Raw genomic sequence first — 22,206 nt, 5'->3', positions numbered from 1 at the left:
ATATCACACTTAAATAATTCAAACCATTTGAAGTTATTTCAATCTTAATCAATAATATTAAGTAAAAATTGAGAACTTGTATTGAACTAGAATACTCTTAAGTGATTAGTGTCTTGCAACCCGAGTTTAATCTAAACTTTTCTCCAAGCTGGGGTTATCCACACTTCCTTCCCTCACATGTGGCAGGTTTGATCTCTCTTTCACAAGTATGCTGCTTAGTCACCTCTTTAAGGTTAAAGCCTCGACATGTTTCATTGTTATGTCACTCACCTCACAACTGTATTTTGATATCATTTATAACTAATTTAGGTGTTTCTTAAGGTCGCATATCACACTTAAACAACTCAAACCACTTGAAGTTATTCTAATCTTAACTCACAATATTAAGTAAAAATTGAGAACTTGTATTGAACTAAAATTTTCTCGTGTTTGGACTAAATGAGACCATCCTCTATATTTATATGCTACCTAAAATTCATTTTATTTATTTTTTCTCTTTTACCAAAAAATTATGACCATGATAAATGTTTTTCAAGATAGTTCTTAAAAATTAGTTTTGAGAACAACTTTTAATATTTCTTCTCTTTTAGAACCTGAAATATTTATAATTTATTTTTTATATTTTTAAATTATTTTAAAAATAAATTTTATATATACTACTTTATTTTCAATCGTTATTTGTAATCATGTAATTAATTTTTAAAATAACTCTCATAAAACAATTTAAAAAATGTTTTTTCAAAGATACTATGTTTTTTATTTTTAAAAACAGAAAACTCTTTTATGTTTTTTGATTACCAAATATTGTTTTCCATTTTTTTCATTCTGAAAACTAGAAAAATGTTTTAAAAACAATTACCAAATATATTCTACATAATTTTAAAATACATAAATTTTTAATCATTTTTAATTATATTAAATTTTTCTTTCAAATTTTTTATCCTAAAACCAAACATTAGATTTTTTTTTTTTTCTTATATATGTATGGAAGCCATTCTAAAAATTTGATAACCGCCCACGTTCACGTTCAATAATTTCCAGCTAAATGCACTCTCTTGGTTAGCTTTTAATGTACAGAAACTTTAATAGCATATTTTTAAAATATGAAAAACGATAAATATTTTCAAATCTAAGAGCCTAATACTGAATTTGGAAATTCTCTTTTTAAAATTTAAATTCAAAATTTAAAATTTACAGTCAAAATTTTAAAATTTGCGATAAATATACTGAAATGATAACTTTCCATACAAATTGTCAAAGATCTAAAAATATTTTTACAGCTTCTGTAAATCCCAAATTATTTTTATATCTACCATTCTTTTACAAATATTTTTTTTAAACGGGGTATGAACATCAAAAATCGAAACATTTAACACTTTCTTTTCTCGACATTGCTGCCGCTTACCCTGGGTTTCAATTTCTTCTATTTATTTTACCTTCTGTTTAATTAAAATAAAAAATATTAAAAAATAAACTTTTTGTTATATAATAAATTTAAAATAATATATATAAATAATTTATTAACTTTAAATCTATTTTTTATTTTTTTTCATTTTTCCTTTCATTTTTCCTCTCGCATTTTCCGAGGATCAAACATAACCTAAACGTTTAATACTATGTTAATTTAATTTGGATTATTATGATGTAAAAAAAACCAAAGCAAAAGCACACCCGAACATCTCCATGGGGCAGCTTTGGGTAACCAAAAACTTCAATGCATTTTCAGTGCTTATTGTGGGAATGAGCATAATTTAGTACTTACGATGATACAAAGGAAAACAAACAAGGGATCTCTAATTTCTTAGAACTAAATAACCTACCTCCTCATCTGCAAGACCGCTTCATGTTGCAAAAGCATACACTGTACACTGATCACCATATCCATATATGGAAGCATGGATCACCATTCGCAACTTTCAAGCAACTTGCTCATCACCGGAGGCTTCGTTTTCTGCATCACTTGACAGGGAAAGTAGTTCTATCAGCTCCACCCTGTACTCAAGCCCTCTAAGGTAGTGTCCCAACAGCATGCACCTTCACCAAAATCACAAAGACAATATTTTATCAGACTCCGAAAGGGAAAATATTACAGCTATGGCCAAGAAGATCATATGGACTTTTAAGGCAAAAAGTCAGTCCCCCATTAGCCCATGACTTGGGAAACAGTGCCCTAAACTCCTCTTAATTGCTGTATCCAATAAGACCTGAATAAGGCCACCTAGAAAGCATCAGTGGAAGACTTCATTTCTTCATGTTTGCACAGACATTGTCTAGCCATTTGGGCTCCTGGAATAATAAGGCTAAATGAAAAGTAAATGAATTTAAAATTCAGACAAGATGCCTGAACCAAATCAAATTACCAATGAAAATTTGGATTCCACGTCATTCAGGCATCCTGTCGAAGGAAAAAAAAATGCCAAGAAGTTTGCATAAAACCATGATTTGAATAAGCCTGATAATCAGACTGCCATATTTTCCATTTCCCAAACATTCAGTTGACAAAATCATCCAACCAGAAAAATAAAAATTATTAAAAATAAAGCAAGAGGAAACATGAAAGGAGCTGGCCTCACCAGAAGAGCAGACGTGCCAGGTAGTCCCTAGTTAATGAAATGAGGGGCTGGAATTGAACCGAAGTGTTCTCAACCAGTTCAGTGCAATCTTCATTTCCAACATTTAGAACTCCAGTTGAAGTGTTCTCTGAAAGGGGAGCCTTAGAATGCATCTTAGGAGAAAGGGTGGCAAGAAGGCCATGAACAGCAGAGTGAATTATTTCTTTCAATTCAGGGGTTGCTGGTTCTGATAGCTCGGCAACCTGATAACAGCATTAATTTATGAGTCATGAAAATGAAGTTAAAAAGAAAATCACTGTACAGGATCTAGAAGTAAAACATAGTCAAGCAGTATATCAGCATTCAAACGAAGAAGGTAAAAAGAAACACACAACTTGGTCAAACTGGGACCAGAATCAATCCAAACCAGATATACCACAGTATACTAAAAAATTAATGCATTATTAGGATTCAAAGAGTATTTAAGTATGTTCTATATAATAAAACGCATAGAAAACATAGGGAGACTAACGTAACAGGTAGAAAATACAAATTGACTAATGTAGAGTTACGTTACTATAACTTGATATTTGGCACTAAGGTAGTCAAAACAGTAAAACCAAAAGCAAACCTTGTCCCTGTACTCCAATGCAATGAACTAGGACCACAAGCCTACAAATAATAGACAGGTGCATATAGAACATCAATACACTCAAGAAGTGATGGAGCATACGAAGCAGAGAGATGGATGGCCGCAAACAAATACAGAGTGAAGGTGCAATCAAGACTTGATAATTTAGAATCTTATAGAAAAAGGATTTTATTAATTTTAAAAATTAATGGCATCTGTTTGTTTTGTCAGAGAAGCATACAGAAAAAATATCCTCTACGAAGACAGGTTAGTGATTGCATGCAAATTGGGGTAACAAATGGAAACCACTACAGGGTTATCCAAAAGTTGGACAAAAATGATGGAAACTGCTTCCAGATGACTTTTGGATCCAGATCGATCCAGGTTGCACTTCCTTGATGAAATCTCATCCGTTGGATCAAGGGCTTTTTTCATTTAAAGACTCAAAACTTGCTTCCTGTTTTAGAGAGAGAGAGAGACAGCAGCATCCATCCCCTTTGGTTCTCTTCTCCTTTCCTATTTTGGGGTGTTTGTTTGCCAAGAAAATCCAACTTTCCTATTGTTTTCCAAACTGTTTTTAATGGATTTTCTTAAGAAAAAAATGGGTTGATTCTTCATTCATTCATCTCTCAATTTCTAATCTATTTGGGTTTGGGTAAAAACTCATTTTCTTCTTGTGTGGATTCAAGAAGAGACCGAGATTGAGCTTGGTGTGGACTCCAAGTGTGCTTCAAAAGAAGAAAGTGAGAAGCTGAAAGTGAAAGGTACTAGTCAAGTGGTCCGAGAAGGATTGGTAAGCTTGAGCTAGGTAAAACCTTGTATTCAGTTTTTGTTCTCATAGTGGACATTTTCGATTGATTGTAAGCCCGTGGTTTTTTATCTCTTCGGAGGTTTTCCACGTTAAAATCTGGTGTCATTGTCTCTTTCTCTCATTCTACTCTTTGATTTATTTTCAGTTTTTTATATCATTAGTTACTTAGGCATATATGTTGAATGGAAGAGATATGATTTGAAATAAGTGTGATTATCCATTTGATATTTTGAATAATTTTTCTATTCATTTTGGTTAATGATATCAAGTAGTAAATTGAAATGAGTTAAGGAGATAATTATTCTTATGAATTAACTTTGAGGAGTGTTGAAGCATTTGCATGTGACTTACATTTTAATCTTATTGGGGAGTGTTGTTACATTCATAGTTGTATGTGATTTCTACTTTGTGTTCGGAAGTGTTTGTAAAGAGAAGAAAAAATTGTAAAAATCTTTAAGGTAGATAACTTGTGTTGGGAGACCTTTTAAATTAGTTAATAACACCTATTCACCCCCCTCTAGGAGTAGTCCATCTTTGAGATTCACCTTTCAGAGAGGTTCCCTAGGTTGAGGGGGTTTTAGCTTGCAACAAAGCCTATATAGGCAAGTGGTTGTAGAGAATTCCTGAGGAATAACTTCTCCTTAGTTCCCTGTTGTCAAGATTACATATGGTTTGCAATCTAAGGAATAGGATGACAACTCCAATGTCAGGACCACTCAATAAGTGTGGAAAGCTATCTAACAAGGATTCCAAGCCTTCCTTCATCATATTAGATTAGTTATTGGCAATGGATCTAAATCAAATTCTAGGAAGAATCTTGGCAGGGTAATCTCACCTTTGAGATTCTTTTCCTCTTCTTTACATTCTGGTAAGGAGTAATTCCTCAATCTCATTATTGTACACCTCCCAAGATTCTTCCATCTTGGCGATTTGATTTTCGAACAAATCTCGTTGAGTGGGATTATTAATTGGTCACACTTCTTCTATCCCTCCAAAACATATTCTGAATTTTTGTTTCTTGTAAACACACCCTTTTTATTACCCTCAAAACCCAAGCCATTAAAGCCCATCTCTCTATCATGGGTCTTAACAAGAGAATAAGAGATAATACTCAGCTCCCTTGGGCCTTCCAAAACAGCCACATTCTTACCCTTCACAGAAGGCCCCTCCACACCTGCCTGTTAAGCCTTTGAAAAGCTGGCCCTGCCATCCCTTTAGCATTAGGCATTAAACACAATGGCAACAAGTGTTTTCCTCCCTTCACACAACACTTGCCAGCCATCCCTATGCTCTCTACTGCATGTGAAGGCCCCACACCTTCACCTTGTCCTCCCACCCTCCACAAGTTTTCTTCGGTTCAACTAGAATCGCCCATGGTGGCAATTCCCACCATAATTGAGTGTAGAAGTCCAACAACCTGACCACCTCATGAAGGGAAGTTGGAAGGTCTCTCACATTAAATCTTATCAGGATCCTAGCCCACTGCATATTCCTACGGAGTGCTATGTCTTTGTCCACAGCCACAAAGCCCCTACACGCATCCCCAACTATTCACACCCACACTTCTTTGGCACATGCACCACTCTTAAAGCACCCAATTTCTGGATACCACCTCTCTGGGTAAAGAATCTTCCCCCCGTATCTTCTCAAACCCAACCACAGCACCCTTTCAGAATCGAGAACCTGTTCAAAGTCAAAACAGGATTCAGGAATCACCCAATAATTGCCAATTGTAAGTTCCCTGACAAGAGTCAGTTGAAGACTGCCCATGATTTCAACAAAGATAGCTCCAGGCCCTTATCTGAAGAGCTACCCCAAAAACCTACACGGAACGATTCAGACATTCCAAATATTTGCAGATGTCAACCATTCCCAATTGAATCCAAATTGATTCTGCCACCTCACCCCTGCATTTGCTCACCCGACTCTGCATAAGGAGGACCTTCACTAGGGCCATCCTTCCCACTTTCCCAACCTTGGGACCTGACCATTTGAGCCACCTGCTTCACCCTTTGGACACGAGCTATCCATAAGCTTCTTAAATTCTTTGCCATCACCTTCCACACCCCTGGGAATATCAGAGTGAATCTCTTCTCTCCACGCCCTGCAAGAACCTCCAGCTCTATTACACCACAGCTCTAACTTGTAACCTCTTCCTCCCTCCAACCAAACTCTCCTATAAAGCTTCTGATCGATGAAATCACCACACACCTCAGCCCCATCCAACAAAAAATCCAGACCAACTATTTGAAACCAAGCCAAGAGGATAAACCCCGACTCCTTTCAACCACCCTTTTTTTTATTGTTAAACGCACAGAAAATTTTATAAATAAAAGGAGAAAAGGGCGTCTAAAGGCCAACTCAAAGCATACAGGGAGTATGCAAGAGGCGCCTAAAGGCAAGAACAAAAAAGAAGGGATACAAAAAAACCCACCAACCCTCATATAAAACCCAACCAATCAAAAAAGTTGATTAAACATAAAGGTCCTTCAACTATACACGACTTAGACCAAGACCAAATATTACATACAAAAGAATTTTTCATCCTTTGAATCGAAAGATCCTCATTTTCAAAAGCAACCTTGTTTCTTTCCTTCCAAACCAACCAAAATAAGCATAATGGAGTTGTCATCCAAGTCTTTCTACGCTTCTTGCCCACAATTCAACCACCTTACCACCCACCTTGCCTTTGATCCTCTCAACCGAGATCTTCAAGGTTTTTTATTCAATACCAAACCATTTCTTGTCTCCAAACCGAGCATCCATTTCTGGATCTCCTACACTCTTGATAAGCTCAAGTCCTGCTAGCTCCTTCCTACCTAACATGCTTTATCATTTCATTCACCATCCTTAAGATTGAACATGCAAATCATCTAAACCACATATCTTTCATTTGATAAAATCTCCTAGATATCCATAGGAATGGTAATTAGAATTAAGATCTTCTATTAATGCCTTTGAAAACATGTTTACAGTGTTTGCATATAAAATCATTCTGTCCTTTTTTCCTTTCATTAACTTTTTAACTTTAAAGTAATTTTAAAAAATAACCATTTGAAAAAGAAATTAAATTTTATTTTTAGAAACATAAAATAAAAGTCAAATGTGACTTATCTTGTATCATACAGTAGCAGCGATACTCATCTAATATGAAATTTGAATAGATTTTAACAAATACGCTATTAATAGCAATAAAAGTCAGATATTCAACTAGTTTGATGTGAGACCTGCAGCCAATGTATCTAATGCTAGTAAATAACCAAGGAGAAAAGTTCAGCAATCAGAAAATACAGGAAAAAATTATTAACCCAAAATTTATATTGTTGCAAGAACAACTTTTGAAGATTAAAGAGAATTAACAAAGAAAAGGGTTAGATAAACAAAACCTTCTCTGGTTGTAGTGATCTCAAATAGTCCAGCAAATCATTCTGTTCTTCTCCAACAAATTGTTGCATTTGGAGAGCAGCATTCTTCCTCTTGACCTCACAAAGCTCCTTTCATAGGGAGAAAGGATTAAGAAATATGAGAAAGTATTCTGAACATAATAAGTACCCCATTGCACTTTAAGAAAATGACAGATATGGAAGCCAAAATGCAGTAAAACCCACAGAAACTCCATAACTAAGACACAACAAAATAAAGTAATTTGGAACATGCATGGCTTGATGTTTTGTGACAACGACTAAATGAAAGAAAGATCCAAACAACTTATAAGACTATCATCAAAAGAGCATTTCTGATTTATGCATCAAAGGAGAAATTCTGATTCATGAATGCATGAGTACTACTTTTTACTGACAACAAAATTTTCTTTATGAGAATGAAGTATTGTTTCTGTTGAAATGAGTGCAATGATCTCAAGCATGCAAGAGAAGCAAAGAAATCCTCCAAGCATCCAAAATATGTCAATCAGCGTAGTTGATACCTCAGAGGTTTAGGTGGTTGCCGTACTATTACCACTGATGATATATATATTTTTTTTTATAAGTAAAAGCAATTGTATAAACAAAGCCAGAAGTACACCTGAAAGTATACACGAAGTATACAAGGCAACTAGGCCAAAGGGAAAGAAAAAACAAAAAAACCTTTACTTACAATCCAACCAATCAATGAAATCGAAAATGGACCATGAAGCACAATTTACACGCACCCTAACCCAATCCGAAAACATGTACAAAAAAGACAGTAAAATAGTTTGATCCGCTAATTCAGTATCTTCAAAGATTCTTCTATTTCTTTCCTTCCATAAAGTCCAAAATAAGCATAAAGGGACTGCATTCCATGCCTTTTTTCTTTTCTTTCCAACAAAGGCGTCGTTCCAACCAAGAATGGTTTCCTTGATAGAATTGGGCAAAACCCAATGAACACCAAAAAGAGTAAAAAGAAGGTGCCAAATCATAGCTGCCTTGGGACAATGCATAAGCACATGATGAGCTGATTTTTCATCCGCTTTACACAAATAGCACCTACTTGGTAAGGCCCAACCCCTCCTTTTTAGTTGATCCATAGTTAGAATTCTTCCCCAGATAGCCTCCCAAGCAAAAAAGTTGACCATCTTTGGAACCCAAGGATTCCAAACTAAGCTTGAAGGGAACTCTCTACCAATGCAAGGAGCTAGGGAAGAGAAGAAAGACTTAACTGTAAAGATATCTTTCTTTGAAACCCTCCAAGACATGACATCCTCAATCCCTCTTCTAAGCGCATGACCATGTACCCTACTGAAAAAAGTTTCCACCTCTTCCATCTCCCAATCATTGTTGAGTCTTGTGAAAACAGGGTTCCAATAACCCAAATTCCCGGACTGATCCCATTACTAAGCTACCCAAGCATCCTTGGAGGAGGCAAGATAGTACAACCTTGGAAAAGCCTCATTCAAAGAATCTTCTCCACACCGCCCATCCTTCCAAAAACGCACTCTTCTACCATCCCCCACTTTAAAAGCCACCCTTTTGCTAAACTCCATCCACCCTTTCCTAATCGCCTTCCAAAGCCCCACTCCATGACTCTCACTTGAATCGCCAGAGCACCAACCACCAACCACCATCTTCCTCCCCAAATTTCCTTACAATCACTTGTTTCCATAGAGTCTTGTTCTGAAGCAAATCTCCAACACCATTTTCCAAGAAGAGCCTTATTCAACCTAGAAAGGTTTCTGATACCTTAGCCCCATCCTTTTTCTCCACTGATGATATATGAGAGTCATGGAAATGTCTCCAGATGCCATATTTTATATGATGATGTTCAGTAATGGTGAAATGAGCAATACAGATGATGAATATTTTTTTTTTGATAGGTAAATAGATTTCATTAAGAGCCAAAGGCTAGAGAAAAGGCATACACGGAGTATACCAAAGACAAAGAAGCAAAAAAATAAAGGAACAAAACAAACATGACCCTTACTTGGTGGCTAGCCAGTCTACAAAATCTATCAAAGACAAAGTGTGTTCCTCTATATACACCCTAGCCCAATTCACAAAAGTGTACAAAAAATGGATTTAATGTCTTGATCGTTTCTCTCCATATCATCAAATGCCCTCCTGTTTCTTTCTCTCCAAATGGTCCACATCAAGCAGAGGGGGGCAGCTCTCCAAGCTTTCTTCCTTTTCTTGCCCACAAAGGAACCATGCCAACCTAGGAGGTGTTTTTTTCACAGAGGAGTGCATCACCCATTGCACCCCAAACAGGGAGAAAATTAGAAGCCATAACATTCTGGCTTTCTCGCAAAACAGTAGAAGGTGATTTGTGGTTTCCTCCTCATATTTACACAAAAAGCATCTGTTGGGGATGCTCCAACCAAATCTCTTCAGGCGGTCCGTGGTGAGCAACCTATTCCAAGCCGCCTCCCAGCCAAAGAAACTAGCCTTAATTGGGACCCAAGGCGTCCAATACAGATGATGAATATGATTCTCAAGGAGTGATGATGGTGATCTGGGGGTTGTGCATCTTCAGAAAAACAGTGATGATTCAGGCTGAAAAGGTGCTGCCCATGGTTGTACTGCAAAGGTAATTCTCAACATCTTGAAAGTTTTTTCAGTCTTAGTAATTCACAATTTTTTAAATATGACTCAAATAGTTCACATCTTTCAATCATACTAACTCTTAATATAACTGATCTCTTTTTTTTGATAGGTATATTATTAATATAACTGATCTCTTAGGCTGCCCATTAGATGAGGCACAACCTTATCTGAAAACAAGCACACACATCAACCACCAGATAGTTCAGGGGTGGATAGTAGTTAGGAGAGAGTTGTTGGTAGGGTTTTACTCTTTCTTTTCTCCTTCACTTTTGGCACGACTTTATAGAAAGTAAAAAATATGAATGCTGCACCTTTGTTAGGAACCTTTTTAAAATATTTATTCCTATTTTACGCTGTGAATTTTATAACATTGCTAATTGTCTTAACAGATGTCCTCTGACCCCAATCATGGCCATGAACTACTAGACAAGTCGGAGTGAAATAGAAAGCAATAAAATGACATAAGATCAGCATTAGCTCTAATCAACCACCCAGACATGCACAACTTAGAGCATATAGCTTCACATTCATTTTGCTAGATGGATTGTCCCAACCACCCTTTTAAATGAGATATCCAAACATTTATCATAGGAAACAGGATGTCCAAATTTTGGCATGAAGAAAACATAAACTGAGAAGCTTTAATGTTGTTAAAATGCCAACAAGGTGCACTATAGCATATTTTTGTTAATTAGAGTGAATAAATCATGAAATTCGATTTGACAAAGAAATTTAATTACTCAACCACCACAGATAGTTTCTTAAAATGCCATTGTTACCTTTTTGACAGAAGATAATTGAGTCTGTAAATGAAGAATATATTGCTGAGCTTCAGCTGTCATTTCACCAAGACCTTGAATACCAAGACCCTCTGATGGGTTTTCAGTATTTTCTTCAGATTTAGATGACAGCTCATGTTTACCAGATTTATTTACATCTGCACTGTCAAGCAACATCTCTAGCTCGTCAGATTTAGATATTTCTGGTCTTTGCTTCTCAGTATTTCCTTCATAAATATCAAGGTTTCTTTCAAGACAGAGTCTATATTCAGCATTCCGCAATGTGTACCTGCAATAAAGAAGGCATATCATTTATAAATTTTTAAAATATCTTTATAGACATCAATTGGTAAAGAACAAAAATGAAAATGTATCATTTGCTCTTGAGGCCTGGCTCAAGTGGTAAAGGGTTGGGGGGTTTGTGGGAGGTACCAAGTTCAAGTCCCAATAGGGACAAAAAATTTACCTATCAAAAAAAAGAAAAAAAAAAAGGGAAATGTATCATTTATGCTACTATATTAGCTGTTCCTTCCTAGTGTGGAGGATTGGGAAACAAACAGGTTTGAATGAAGAAACAAAAGCAAAGGGTTGTCTTAGGTTGGAGAAATCCACTCAAAAGATTTTCTTGAAAGGAACACTCCAATTTCATTTCTATTTTTGTTTTATCTCCACAGCTAGTCTGGTTTGCATGAGAAGAAAGGGTGGTGCTTAGGTGGAGATCTTTTAGTGCATGACTTGACTCTCTTTCAAAATTGGGTTTGTTCTCATGAAAGAAGGATTGCACCACCATCTTAGAAACTCTGCCCATTCATAATTTCGAGCACTCTTGTAAGGTCCAAAGTCACATTAAGGAAGAAATGGAAAACCAGCCCATTTTGACCACCAATTTCATCATTCTCTACAAAATTAGGCTGTAATTGTAGGGGTTATAGGTCAGCATCAATAGCAGTGTGTCTAGAAGATGCTTTTTCAGCACATATTTAGAGAACTTTTTGTTCACAATCTTGTCAAGTGTTTGGTCAAATCCAAGAGTGATGTTCACTTACAGTTTATTCACCCATGGCTAAGTCCAAAGAAAACCTTTTTCTTTCAAATCCCATTATTATGGAGAGATGAAGTTTTATCCAGGCTTGATCCTATGGTGTTCCGACTTTATATTGACAGGTTCCCCACCTATTCAGTGTCTTATTATAGCTTTATCTTCCACATGGTTGAGTTTTTTCGTTGATATTCACTAAATTAGGATAAGGTTGGTTTCCTTACAAATGGTACAAGAGCCCTTGGTTCCAGTATAGGCTTGATTTTGATGTTTGATGATTCCTTCTAAATGATGGAGGCTAGTGCAAGATGTATGGTTCACTTCAATAGAAGCAGTTGGCTGATTTGGAAATAAAAAATGGATGATGGTTTGTACTACAAGAGTGATATGGGGCAAAAAACAATATGATGTTAGAAGAGACTATACAAAATTAGACACGCGCTTGAGGGATGATAGGAAAAAGCTAAACAATAAAGCCATTTGATAAATGAATGGAGGATGGTGTCCTTCACTACATACCCTCCACCAGCTCAAGAAACTCTCATCAGAAAAATTGGAAAAATTATGTAAATAACCTTTCTTTATTTATTGGAAACGACACAAAGATATACAAGTTTATAAATATAACAAGATTGGTTCAAGGGTAAAACATTTGAGGAGACATGTAATACCGCAAACTAGTAGATGTCATGGTTATCAATTGGTCAACAAGTATGACATATGATAAATTTTAGAATCCCAAAATAAGGATTCTAGGCTCCATGCCAATTAAAAAGCCTTTTAAGTCCAAATTAAGCTCTCCTTGGTCAACCCAAAGCATACAAGGAGTATACAAAGGGCACCTCAAAGCATAAACCAAAAAGAAGAGGGGATACAAAAAAACTCATCCACCCTCATCTAGTACCCAACCAATCAAAAAAGTTGATTAAAGATAAAGGTCTTTCGTCTATAAACAACTTAGTCCAAGACCAATAACTACAAACAAAAGAATTTTTCATCCTTTGAATCAAAAACTCCTCATTTTCGAATGCAATCCTATTTATTTCCTTCCAAATCATCCAAAAGAGACATAAGGGGACTGTCTTCCACACCTTTTGACGCTTCTTGCCCACAAAGGAACCATACCAACCAAGGAGGGTCTCTCTAACCAACAAAGGAAGGACCCACGTCACACCAAAGAGTGCAAAAATTAACTCCCATAATACCTTTAGCCTTAAAGCAATTAATTAGGATGTGGTCTATAGACTCTCTTCTTCAAAGCAAAGGAAACATCTATTGGCTAGCATCCACACCCTCCTCTTTAATTGATCCAAGGTTAAGATCTTAACCCATGAAGCTTCCCAAGCAAAAAAGCCCACTTTGGAAGGCACACAAGGGCTCCAAATGATGCTCCATGGAAACGGGACTGCATTCCTTGTCTCCAAAGCACCATAAAAGAACTTAACAGCAGGCAATCATCAACCCAAACCTCCCAATCCACCCAAAAAAATTAATAATATTGGTTCATGTTGAAGCTTTATGAGCTTGGTAATTAAAACTAAACCAACAAACCCAACCCAATTTATAAGAAAGCAAGGTCCAGCAATCCAGGTTAAGTCTTTAAGACTCTCCAAACTAATTAGTGTATTAATTGAACAAAATCTGTTTGTTTTAATATATGATTGACATTGTTATCCTTGCATACATTGTGGCCCTAAATCCTAACAACCTCAACTTTTGGGAACATTAGTAGCTTAATATGATATCAGAGCTACCATTAACTAGGCTTCAAGTTCAAGTCTCACATATGGCCACTGCCCCATCTGTAATTCATAACTACCACTGATTTCTTTCCAAATGCAAGTAAAGGTCTCAAGCTCCAGTCTCTCCTATTGCTATTGTCCCCATCTATTTTTGTGTAATCCATAACTATTGCTGATCATGTAGGTAGAAGTCTCTCCTATTACTACTATCCCTATCTATTTATCTATAATCCCTAGAGGTCTCAAGTACAAGTCTCTCCTATTACTACTGTCCCCATCTATCTAGCTGCAATTCGTAGAAGTCTGAAGTTCAAATCTCTTTTATTGCTACTGTCCCCATCTATTTATGTGTCACCCGTAACTGCTGCTGATCATTTTTTATTTTTATTTTTATAGGTAAAGAAAAATTGCATATATAGAAAGAGGAGACGCCAAAAACAGCACCCCCCAAGTGTTCAGGAAGCATACAACAAAAGCCTAAAGACTCAAACCAAAGGAAAAGGGAAAGAAGCAAAAAACATCACTTGCCCTTACTTTGAGCCTAACCAATGAATGACGCTAACAAGAGAATTAGGGCTCATATCTACAAACACCCTAGACCAAGACCACAGATTACATACAAAAGAATTTTTCAATCTTTGAACTGATAACTCCTCATTATCAAACGCTAACAAGTTCCTTTCCTTCCACACTATCCAAAATATACATAAAGGGGCCACTTGTCATGCCTTTTTACTGGCTGTACCCACAAAGGACCCACGCTGCTGATCATGTAGGTATAGGTCTCAAGGTTGACTCTCTCCAATTGCTACTGTCCTCATCTATTTATTTGTAATTTGCAAATACTTCTCATTTATTTCTCCACATGCATGCATAGGGCCACACGTGACAAAAGGTATTAACCTAATCATATTCACCATTCACCTTACTATTCTGTCTTTGCATTTCTTTTACTTGAGAAGTCCTGCATAGACAATGTCCCTTACATTTTCCTTTTACTAAAGGGATCAATAAACAATATTCACCATCTAGAGTGTGCTTATTGTTACTTTATTTAGTAGATAGATTATATGCTTCCATTTGTATCTTCTACATTGGTCATTTCCCTGCTGGTTGCGCAAAAAGGCAGGACAAAGATGTGATTTTTCAACATTCAATAATAAATAATGCAACATAAAAGTTTATGATGTCAGCATCAATTCCTTTTCTCCACAGAAATGAGTCTAGATATTAGTTCCTGAACCAATACATATTGACAATAATTTTTTCAAACTAAAAGGAAGGAGATCATGAATATAGGCTTTGAGGGATAACGAAGAGAGAGTAAGCCTGGTTTCCTACAACCACTATTTCATTAATAAACAGCTGTAAGATTTCAAAGTATATTTTTCCTTGTCTTCCATCTTCTTCAAAACCAAATGGAGTCTCAAGAAATAAATAACAGGCACGCATGAAATGAAGATAAACATACCCAGTCATCATTGAAGAAACCAATAACTTGGAGAGTGGTAGCCATAAAGCCTCAATTACAACATGAAACCGGTCGGATGGAAGTAAACCCAGCATGCCTGAGATAGTTCGTTTCATCGCATCAACGGTAGTGGGCAGAACATCTTTCTGAATAAGGCTCACATCTAATGGTTCTATCTCTTGTATCAGATTTGAAAGAACTGATTTCTGAAAGAACAAACTGCTATTAGCGAGAGGTAGAAACTCAACACTCATTATATTACTCCAATTTCAACATCAAAATCAGAAAGATAAAATCATTATTATGAAGTACAAATTTTCATGAAAAGAAACTGGATCTACTAATTGAAAATAATCATTATCTACTATAATGAGAAATTAGAAGTTCAACTTCCATAATTTTACAAGCTAGAAAGTAAAATTTACAATCATTAATGCTTGTTTCCTCACATAATTACATGGACTATCAGTAATGAGTAAAAACCAACTCATTATTTATTGTTTCGTCATGTGAAAACCTGGATTATCAATAACTAATGAGTTGATTTTAACTCATATCAGCAGAAGACACAACCAAAATAAAGAGAACACAAAAAAACAACTCCCTCTCTTAGCGAACAGCCAACCAATCTATAACAGAACAAAAAAACCTAACTGCAACCATCCCTTCAATCTCATGCAACTTTTATTTCAGATATATTTAGGCCTCATGCATCTTACTGAGCCATGTTATAAGGATCTTTCACATTAAATGGGCATGCTGCCAATTTCAAGCTCACTCAATGATTCTCATATGTAGAGATAGTGCAGGTAGGTCCTTGTTGGCAATTAGAGATAACTTTGGATAAATTCTAGCTAATTATCCAGTTATTTTATTAGAGTATTTATCTGTTTTTTAACTTTCAAATAAGGATGTGTAAAACCCCTAGGTTTTTAGCTTTCTGTTTCTTAGTTTCCTAGTTCTTAGGAATATTTTATTTTTTGTAATTATCTTCCTAAACAGATTGCCTATATATTTAAGGCTTGCATTCTCAATAAAATAGAACAGAGAGTTGCATTTTTCCTCTCTGATTTCATGGTATCAGAGCCGCAGCACATTTAGGCCTGATTCAATCTCATGGCAAAGACTGTCGGATTCAATCTCATGGCAAAGACTGCTATGCTTGGACAACGTCGTGGAAACAAGTCTTCAGCAACTACTTCAGGTCCTATACAGAAAATGGTTCAAACTACGTCTGCTTCCCTATTATACAGAAGAGATAATACCTCTCTACAATTTACTGGATGGAAATTGAACGGAAAACATTGGTTTCAATGGTCCCAGGCTGTGAAATAGGAAAATTAGAGCACTTGACGGGAGCCACAAAGAAGCCACCTGAAGATGATCCAACCTTTCAAAATTGAGACTTAGAAGATTCCATTGTTATTGTGTGGTTGATTAATTCAATGGAGCTCAAGATTGGTCAGATGTACCTATTTCTACCTACAGCAAAGGAAGTGTAGGATGCGGTAAAGAGAACTTGTCCAGACCTCAAAAACTCAGCCCAGATTTTTGAAATCAGGTGCAAACTGAAGGAGACCAAACAAGGTAATCATTGTGTAACTCAATATTACACTGAAAGCTTTACGGCAAGAGTTAAATTTATTTATAGAGGCTGATTATTGCCCTGAGTGCACTGAAAAACAGAGAAGGTCAATAGTGAAGGAAAGGATGTTTGATTTTTTGGCAAGTCTCAACAAGGACCTAGATGAGGAGCGAGGAAAGATTCGTGGAAAGGAACCATTGCTGCCTCTTGATGAAGTGTTTGCTGAAGTTAGAAGGGAAGAGAGCTAGAGAAAGGTGATGTTGGGAGATGAGAAGGATTCGAACAATACCCCGGTGGAAGGTTCTGCCCTGGCTTCAAAAGGGCAAAAGGGGGTGAGAATAGATACTGTGGGGAGCAGAGAACTAGAAGAAGAGTGTGTTGTGATCATTGTAACAAACTTGGCCACACCAAAGACAAGTGCTGGCTTCTGCACGGAAAACCTACCAATTGGAGGCTTAGACAGAGTGATGGAAGGGGCTTTCAAATTGCAGCAGATGCAGGAACAACCTCTAAAAGGGAAGAATCCACAACCACTCAAATATCACTTAGCAAAGGAACAAATGGACATGCCGTATAAACTTCTGAATCAATCACAACAACCCAATAGCAATGTCAAATCTTGTAATCTTGCTCAAACAAGTAATTTATTAGCAGCCCTTAGTGTCACAAAAAAATTCAAAAGCACCTTGGATCATAGATTTAGGTGCTTCAGATCATACAATAGGTACTTTTCAATTGTTTTCTTCACGCACTCCTTGTTCTAATAATCTAAGGGTTCAGATAGCTAATGGGTCCTTGTCAATTGTTGCAGGAAAAGGCTCAATTAAAATCTCTGAAAATATTACCCTAACTTCAGTCCTTTATATTCCAAATATATCATGTAACCTTATGTCTATAAGTAAGCTTACCAAAGATTTCAGTAACATAGCTAAATTTTCCTCTTCTTGTGAATTTCAAGAGTTACACTCAAGGAAGACGATTGACAATGCTAAAGGACATGAAGGGTTGTATTTCTTTGGGGATGAGGACTCCTAGACAACCTCTTGCTTTTGGATTCAAATCTATTTCTGTTTCTGATGATGAAATAATGTTGTGACATCATAAATTAAGCCACCCTAGTAGTTTTCCTTACTTGAAAATCTTGTTTCCATATTTATTCAAAAATAAAGACCCTCATTCCTTTCCATGTGAAATTGTCAAATTGCCAAACATACTCGAGTTCCTTTCTTCCCGCAACCATACAAATCATCGAGACCTTGTTCCATTATCCATAGTGATATTTAGGGACTATCTAGGGTAACTAATGTTTCAGGCAGTAAATGATTCATAACTTTTATTGATGACCACACAAGGTTGTGTTGGGTATACCTTCTAAAAGAAAATTTTGAAACTTGCAAAATATTTCAAACCCTTCATTCAATGATTAAAACCTAATTTCAACAAATCCAACTCCTTAAGACTGACAATGGTCAAGCATATTTCCATTCTATTTTGGGAGGTTACCTAGAACAAAATGGCATAATTAACCAAAGTTCTTGTGTCATTACACCTTAGAAAAATGGCCTTGCCAAGAGAAAAAACCGTCACCTCTTAGAAGTTGCCTAAGCCCTTATGTTTACCATGGGTGTACCCAAATACCTATGAAGAGAAGTAGTCCTCATGGCATGCTATCTAATTAACCGACTCCCAAGTCATGTCCTTCAGTATCGTACACCTATGTCTATCCTTATTAAGCCTTATCCCACATTTCGATCACTCAATTCCTTAACCTTTGAAAAGGTTTGGTTTTTTGCCTTTGTCCATGTCCATTACCAAAACAAAAGCAAACTCGATCCAGGAGCCATCAAGTGCGTGCTCCTATGATACTCTTTAACCTCCCATCCGTCCCTAAGCAACCTGAATCTAGAAATTTGTTTTAATCCAAATCCATAGACCTACCCAATTCCACTCATCCCAATCCAATTGAACCTACTATGTCACCAACTCAACGCATTTCGAAAACAGGGAGAGATCCAAAGAGACAAGAACTCCATGTCTATAGTAGAAAGATTAAACCTCAAGGGGAACTACCTATTATGGAACCACACTATTAAGAGCCTGAACTGAATGTGAAAGCTTTGCAAAACGATCCAGGTATTTTAGATTCTACCCAGAAAAATCCAAGTCAAGTTGTCTCTCAAAATCTAGATTTGCCTATAGCCCTTAGGAAAGGTGTAAGATCCTGCACCATGCACCCCATATCCCACTTTGTGTTGTATAAAGGTTTATCTTCTTCTTTTCGAACCTTTACTACTAACATTTCTTGTGTTGAGATTCTGAGGTCTATACCGTAGGCTCTGACTATCCCGGAGTAGAAAGATGCAGTACTAGAGGAAATGAAGGCATTGAAAAAAGATAATACATGAGAACTTGTTCAATTGCCAAAAGGGAAAACTACAGTTGGTTGTAAATGGGTGTTCACTATCAAACACAAATCAAATGGGACAGTTGAGAGGTATAAAGCGCGTTTGGTTGCTAAAGGTTTCACTCAGACATACGGGATAGATTACTTACAGACATTTGCACCTGTTGCTAAATTAAACACCATACGAGTCCTCTTGTCATTGGCAGCCAACCTAGATTGGTCTCTTCAACAGTTGGATGTTAAGAATGCATTCCTAAATGAAGAACTAGATTAAGAAGTTTATATGAACTTGCCACCAAGATTTGAAGACAATGGAATAAATAATCTTGTTTGTAAGTTGAAACAATCCCTTTATGGTTTGAAACAATCTCCTAGGGCATGGTTCGAAAGACTCACTAGAACTATAAAAGGTCACAGTTTTACACAAAGGCAAACTAATCATACCCTATTCTTTAGGCACTCGTCAAATAGTAAGATCATCATCCTCATAGTGTATGTTGATGATATAATTCTCACAAATAATGATCTTAAGGAAATGGAAAGGCTTAAAGGCATTATGGCTAGAGAATTTGAAATTAAGGATCTTAGACCCCTAAGGTACTTTCTTGGAATCGAAGTAGCAATGAGTAAAAAGGGTATCGTGGTCTCTCAAAGAAAGTATGCTCTTGATTTATTGAAGGAAACAAGTATGCTCAACTGCAAACCTGTTGATACACCAATGGATCAAAACAAGAAAAATAAAGTTGGGACTCGTGTGAATAGAGGCAGATATTAATGACTAGTAGGTAAGTTTATTTATCTCTCACACACTCGACCGGATATTGCCTTTGCAGTAAGCGTGGTAAGTCAATACATGCACGCCCCTTGTGAAGAACATCTAAAAGTGATGTTTCAAATCTTTAGATATCTCAAAATAACACTGGGAAAGGGACTTTTCTTCAAGAAATCAAAAGAGAGAAAATTAAAAGCCTTTACTTACGCAAATTAGGCAAGATCAATAGAAGATAGACGATCAACTTCAATTTACTACACCTTTGCTTAGCGAAATCTTGTGACATGGAGAAATATGAAGCAATTAGTGGTGGCTAGAAGTAGTGATAAAGTTGAGTTTAGAGCAATGGCTCTAGGGATTTGTGAATTGATTTGGTTAGAAAGGCTTCCAGGAGAACTACATGTGACTACAACCGATCCAATGTTGTTATACAGTGAAACCAAATAACCACTAAAAAGACAAATTAGTCAACAAATGACACATGTCTCATTGAATTTGAAATTTTCTCACTTGTTCTCTCGAGCTCATCCTTTTGGTTGAGCCTATCAATAACTGATGAAAGGGGACATAAAGGGTCAAGCCCTCCTAATGAATGCCACATGGCACATCACAGAGAGCAACTCCAACCAGAGGCAAGACCAAAACTGAGGACATGCCCTCAAGCTCATCTCCCAGTCGAACCATCATATGGGAAGCCCTTTTAGAGCCACAACTGGTTGGCAGAGTGAGGAATATTCCCAGTCCAATTGTCTATCACAACCTCATGTTAACCATGTGTAAAACAATAGATTCAACTTAACTATGGTTACCTTGATCTAACCATAGTTGCACAGAATCATGTAAAGATTGATTGTGGCAGCCAAAAAAGGTCAGTAAGAACTCATTCCCAAGTGTTGTCACTCTACCAAATTGGATATTCCATCTATATTTTTCTTCTTCTTTTGCTTCTCATTATCCTTCAACTACTGGCATAACCATTAGAAAGACTGTTCCAGTACACCAAGCTTTGTCTTACTGTGCTAATTCATCCTTCCTCAATTGCAGTCTTCATATCAGCATCGGTCCAATGTTTCAAAGCAAATTCCAACAGTTATCTCACTTGGTGGGGATGGAAATAGTGACAAAGATAGTAAAGTGGGCACGATAATGATAGTGATTAAGGGAACACATTGGTAAACTAGTGTATTGCTTGGTCATCGTGGAAGTGGTCACAGCAATGCAATGGTGGGTGCACTGAAGATAGTAATGGTGGTGTGACAATGGCAAATCAGTAAGTATCGTGAATGCCAGGTAGGGTGCTGATGGTGATGACAGTGTGACAGGTTGTAAACTAGTATCTTGCTTATTATTACAAAGAGGTGGTGATGCTGGTAGCGGTAGCAACGTTTGCCATCAAGATGGTGGTGGTGGTGTGGCGGTATATTTGTCATGGTGTAGTGGCACCAACAGTAACCATCGGACTGTATTGGTAATGCCTCATTTACAGGTTTTTCAAACTTTTCTATATAAATATTGTAGAATAAATACATAATCCATCCACACAATTCAGAAAAGCAACCAACTCTCACATCTAAAGTTATGAAAATCCAACACAAACTGGAGATCCGCTCCAAGATAGCATCCTTAAATCAACCAATCAAACAAAACATTCCAGGTTTGGTTCTCAAAAATGCGTTGACGGATATAATACATTGATACAGTATAAAAATTGAACCAACCACAAACTTACCAAAAATGTCATGCGCCGTTCCAATCCTAGTGATAGATAGGAATTGGTAGGCATTTCCTAACTGTACATCAAAAAACAAACAACAGACACTAACAAAAAGCAAACCTTCGATCTCGAATTGGTGGAGCGTTCAGAGCTGAGATCATCGAAAGAGGACGATGAAGCGCGGACTAGGGTTAGGGTTTGGAACTTTCTAGGGTTTTTGGTAGGTGAGAAATGAGTGAGATCGAAAGAGAGTTGGGAGCGAGAACGGTGTGAAGGCGGCAGTGAAAGGCGAGAAAAGAAGCGTAGGGAGGCGATGGTTGCCATGAACTAGCACCACCGCCACCGCCGTCGCAGTTGCCGCCGGCTGGCTCTCTCTCTCTCTGACGACTGGAGAGTCACAATAATCGAGAGGAAGAATAAATTCAACGGCTGCCTATATAAACGTGTGAGCGAAGGAGTCCAACAGCTGGCCTGCTCGTTGGTCCCGCGTTGGAAGGTTGGGTTTGGTGGGCGTGAACGTGGCCCAACGGTATCTTGACATGTCAGCATCAACAGATTTGTGCCCACCACCGAGACCAACCCATATAACAATCTTCCCGTTGAGCCCAAATGCGGCCCCAAGATTCGTGTATGAAGTCATCTTCACTGCTCTGCAATTTTTGAATATTTGAAAATCTATTTATTTT

General features: G+C 36.9%; 1 protein-coding gene across 1 annotated transcript; it reads right to left on the bottom strand.

The window, feature by feature from the left end:
* Positions 1–1,612: 1,612 nt before the first annotated feature.
* LOC117911281 lies at positions 1,613–21,919 on the bottom strand. The gene is made up of 6 exons (XM_034825582.1): positions 21,641–21,919; positions 15,046–15,251; positions 10,794–11,082; positions 7,381–7,488; positions 2,574–2,815; positions 1,613–2,034 (listed from the first exon to the last, which is right to left on the bottom strand). The coding sequence occupies exons 1-6, from the start codon at positions 21,842–21,844 to the stop codon at positions 1,917–1,919; spliced, it is 1,167 nt and encodes a 388-aa protein (XP_034681473.1). The 5' UTR covers positions 21,845–21,919; the 3' UTR covers positions 1,613–1,916.
* Positions 21,920–22,206: the final 287 nt, after the last annotated feature.

The sequence above is a fragment of the Vitis riparia genome, chromosome 3 (genome assembly GCF_004353265.1).
Source record: "Vitis riparia cultivar Riparia Gloire de Montpellier isolate 1030 chromosome 3, EGFV_Vit.rip_1.0, whole genome shotgun sequence".
NCBI classification, from domain to species: domain Eukaryota; kingdom Viridiplantae; phylum Streptophyta; class Magnoliopsida; order Vitales; family Vitaceae; genus Vitis; species Vitis riparia.
Note: the sequence above shows the minus strand (reverse complement) of the source record. Positions and strands in the feature narration are given on the sequence as shown.

Coding starts and splice junctions, on each gene's coding strand:
- LOC117911281 (XM_034825582.1), bottom strand. CDS start 21,844: ATGGCAACCATCGCCTCCCTACGCTTCTTTTCTCGCCTTTCACTGCCG. Junction 7,489..10,793: donor AATTATCTTCTGTCAAAAAG/GTAACAATGGCA, acceptor TCCCTATGAAAG/GAGCTTTGTGAGGTCAAGAG. Junction 2,816..7,380: donor GATCACTACAACCAGAGAAG/GTTTTGTTTATC, acceptor TGCTGTTATCAG/GTTGCCGAGCTATCAGAACC.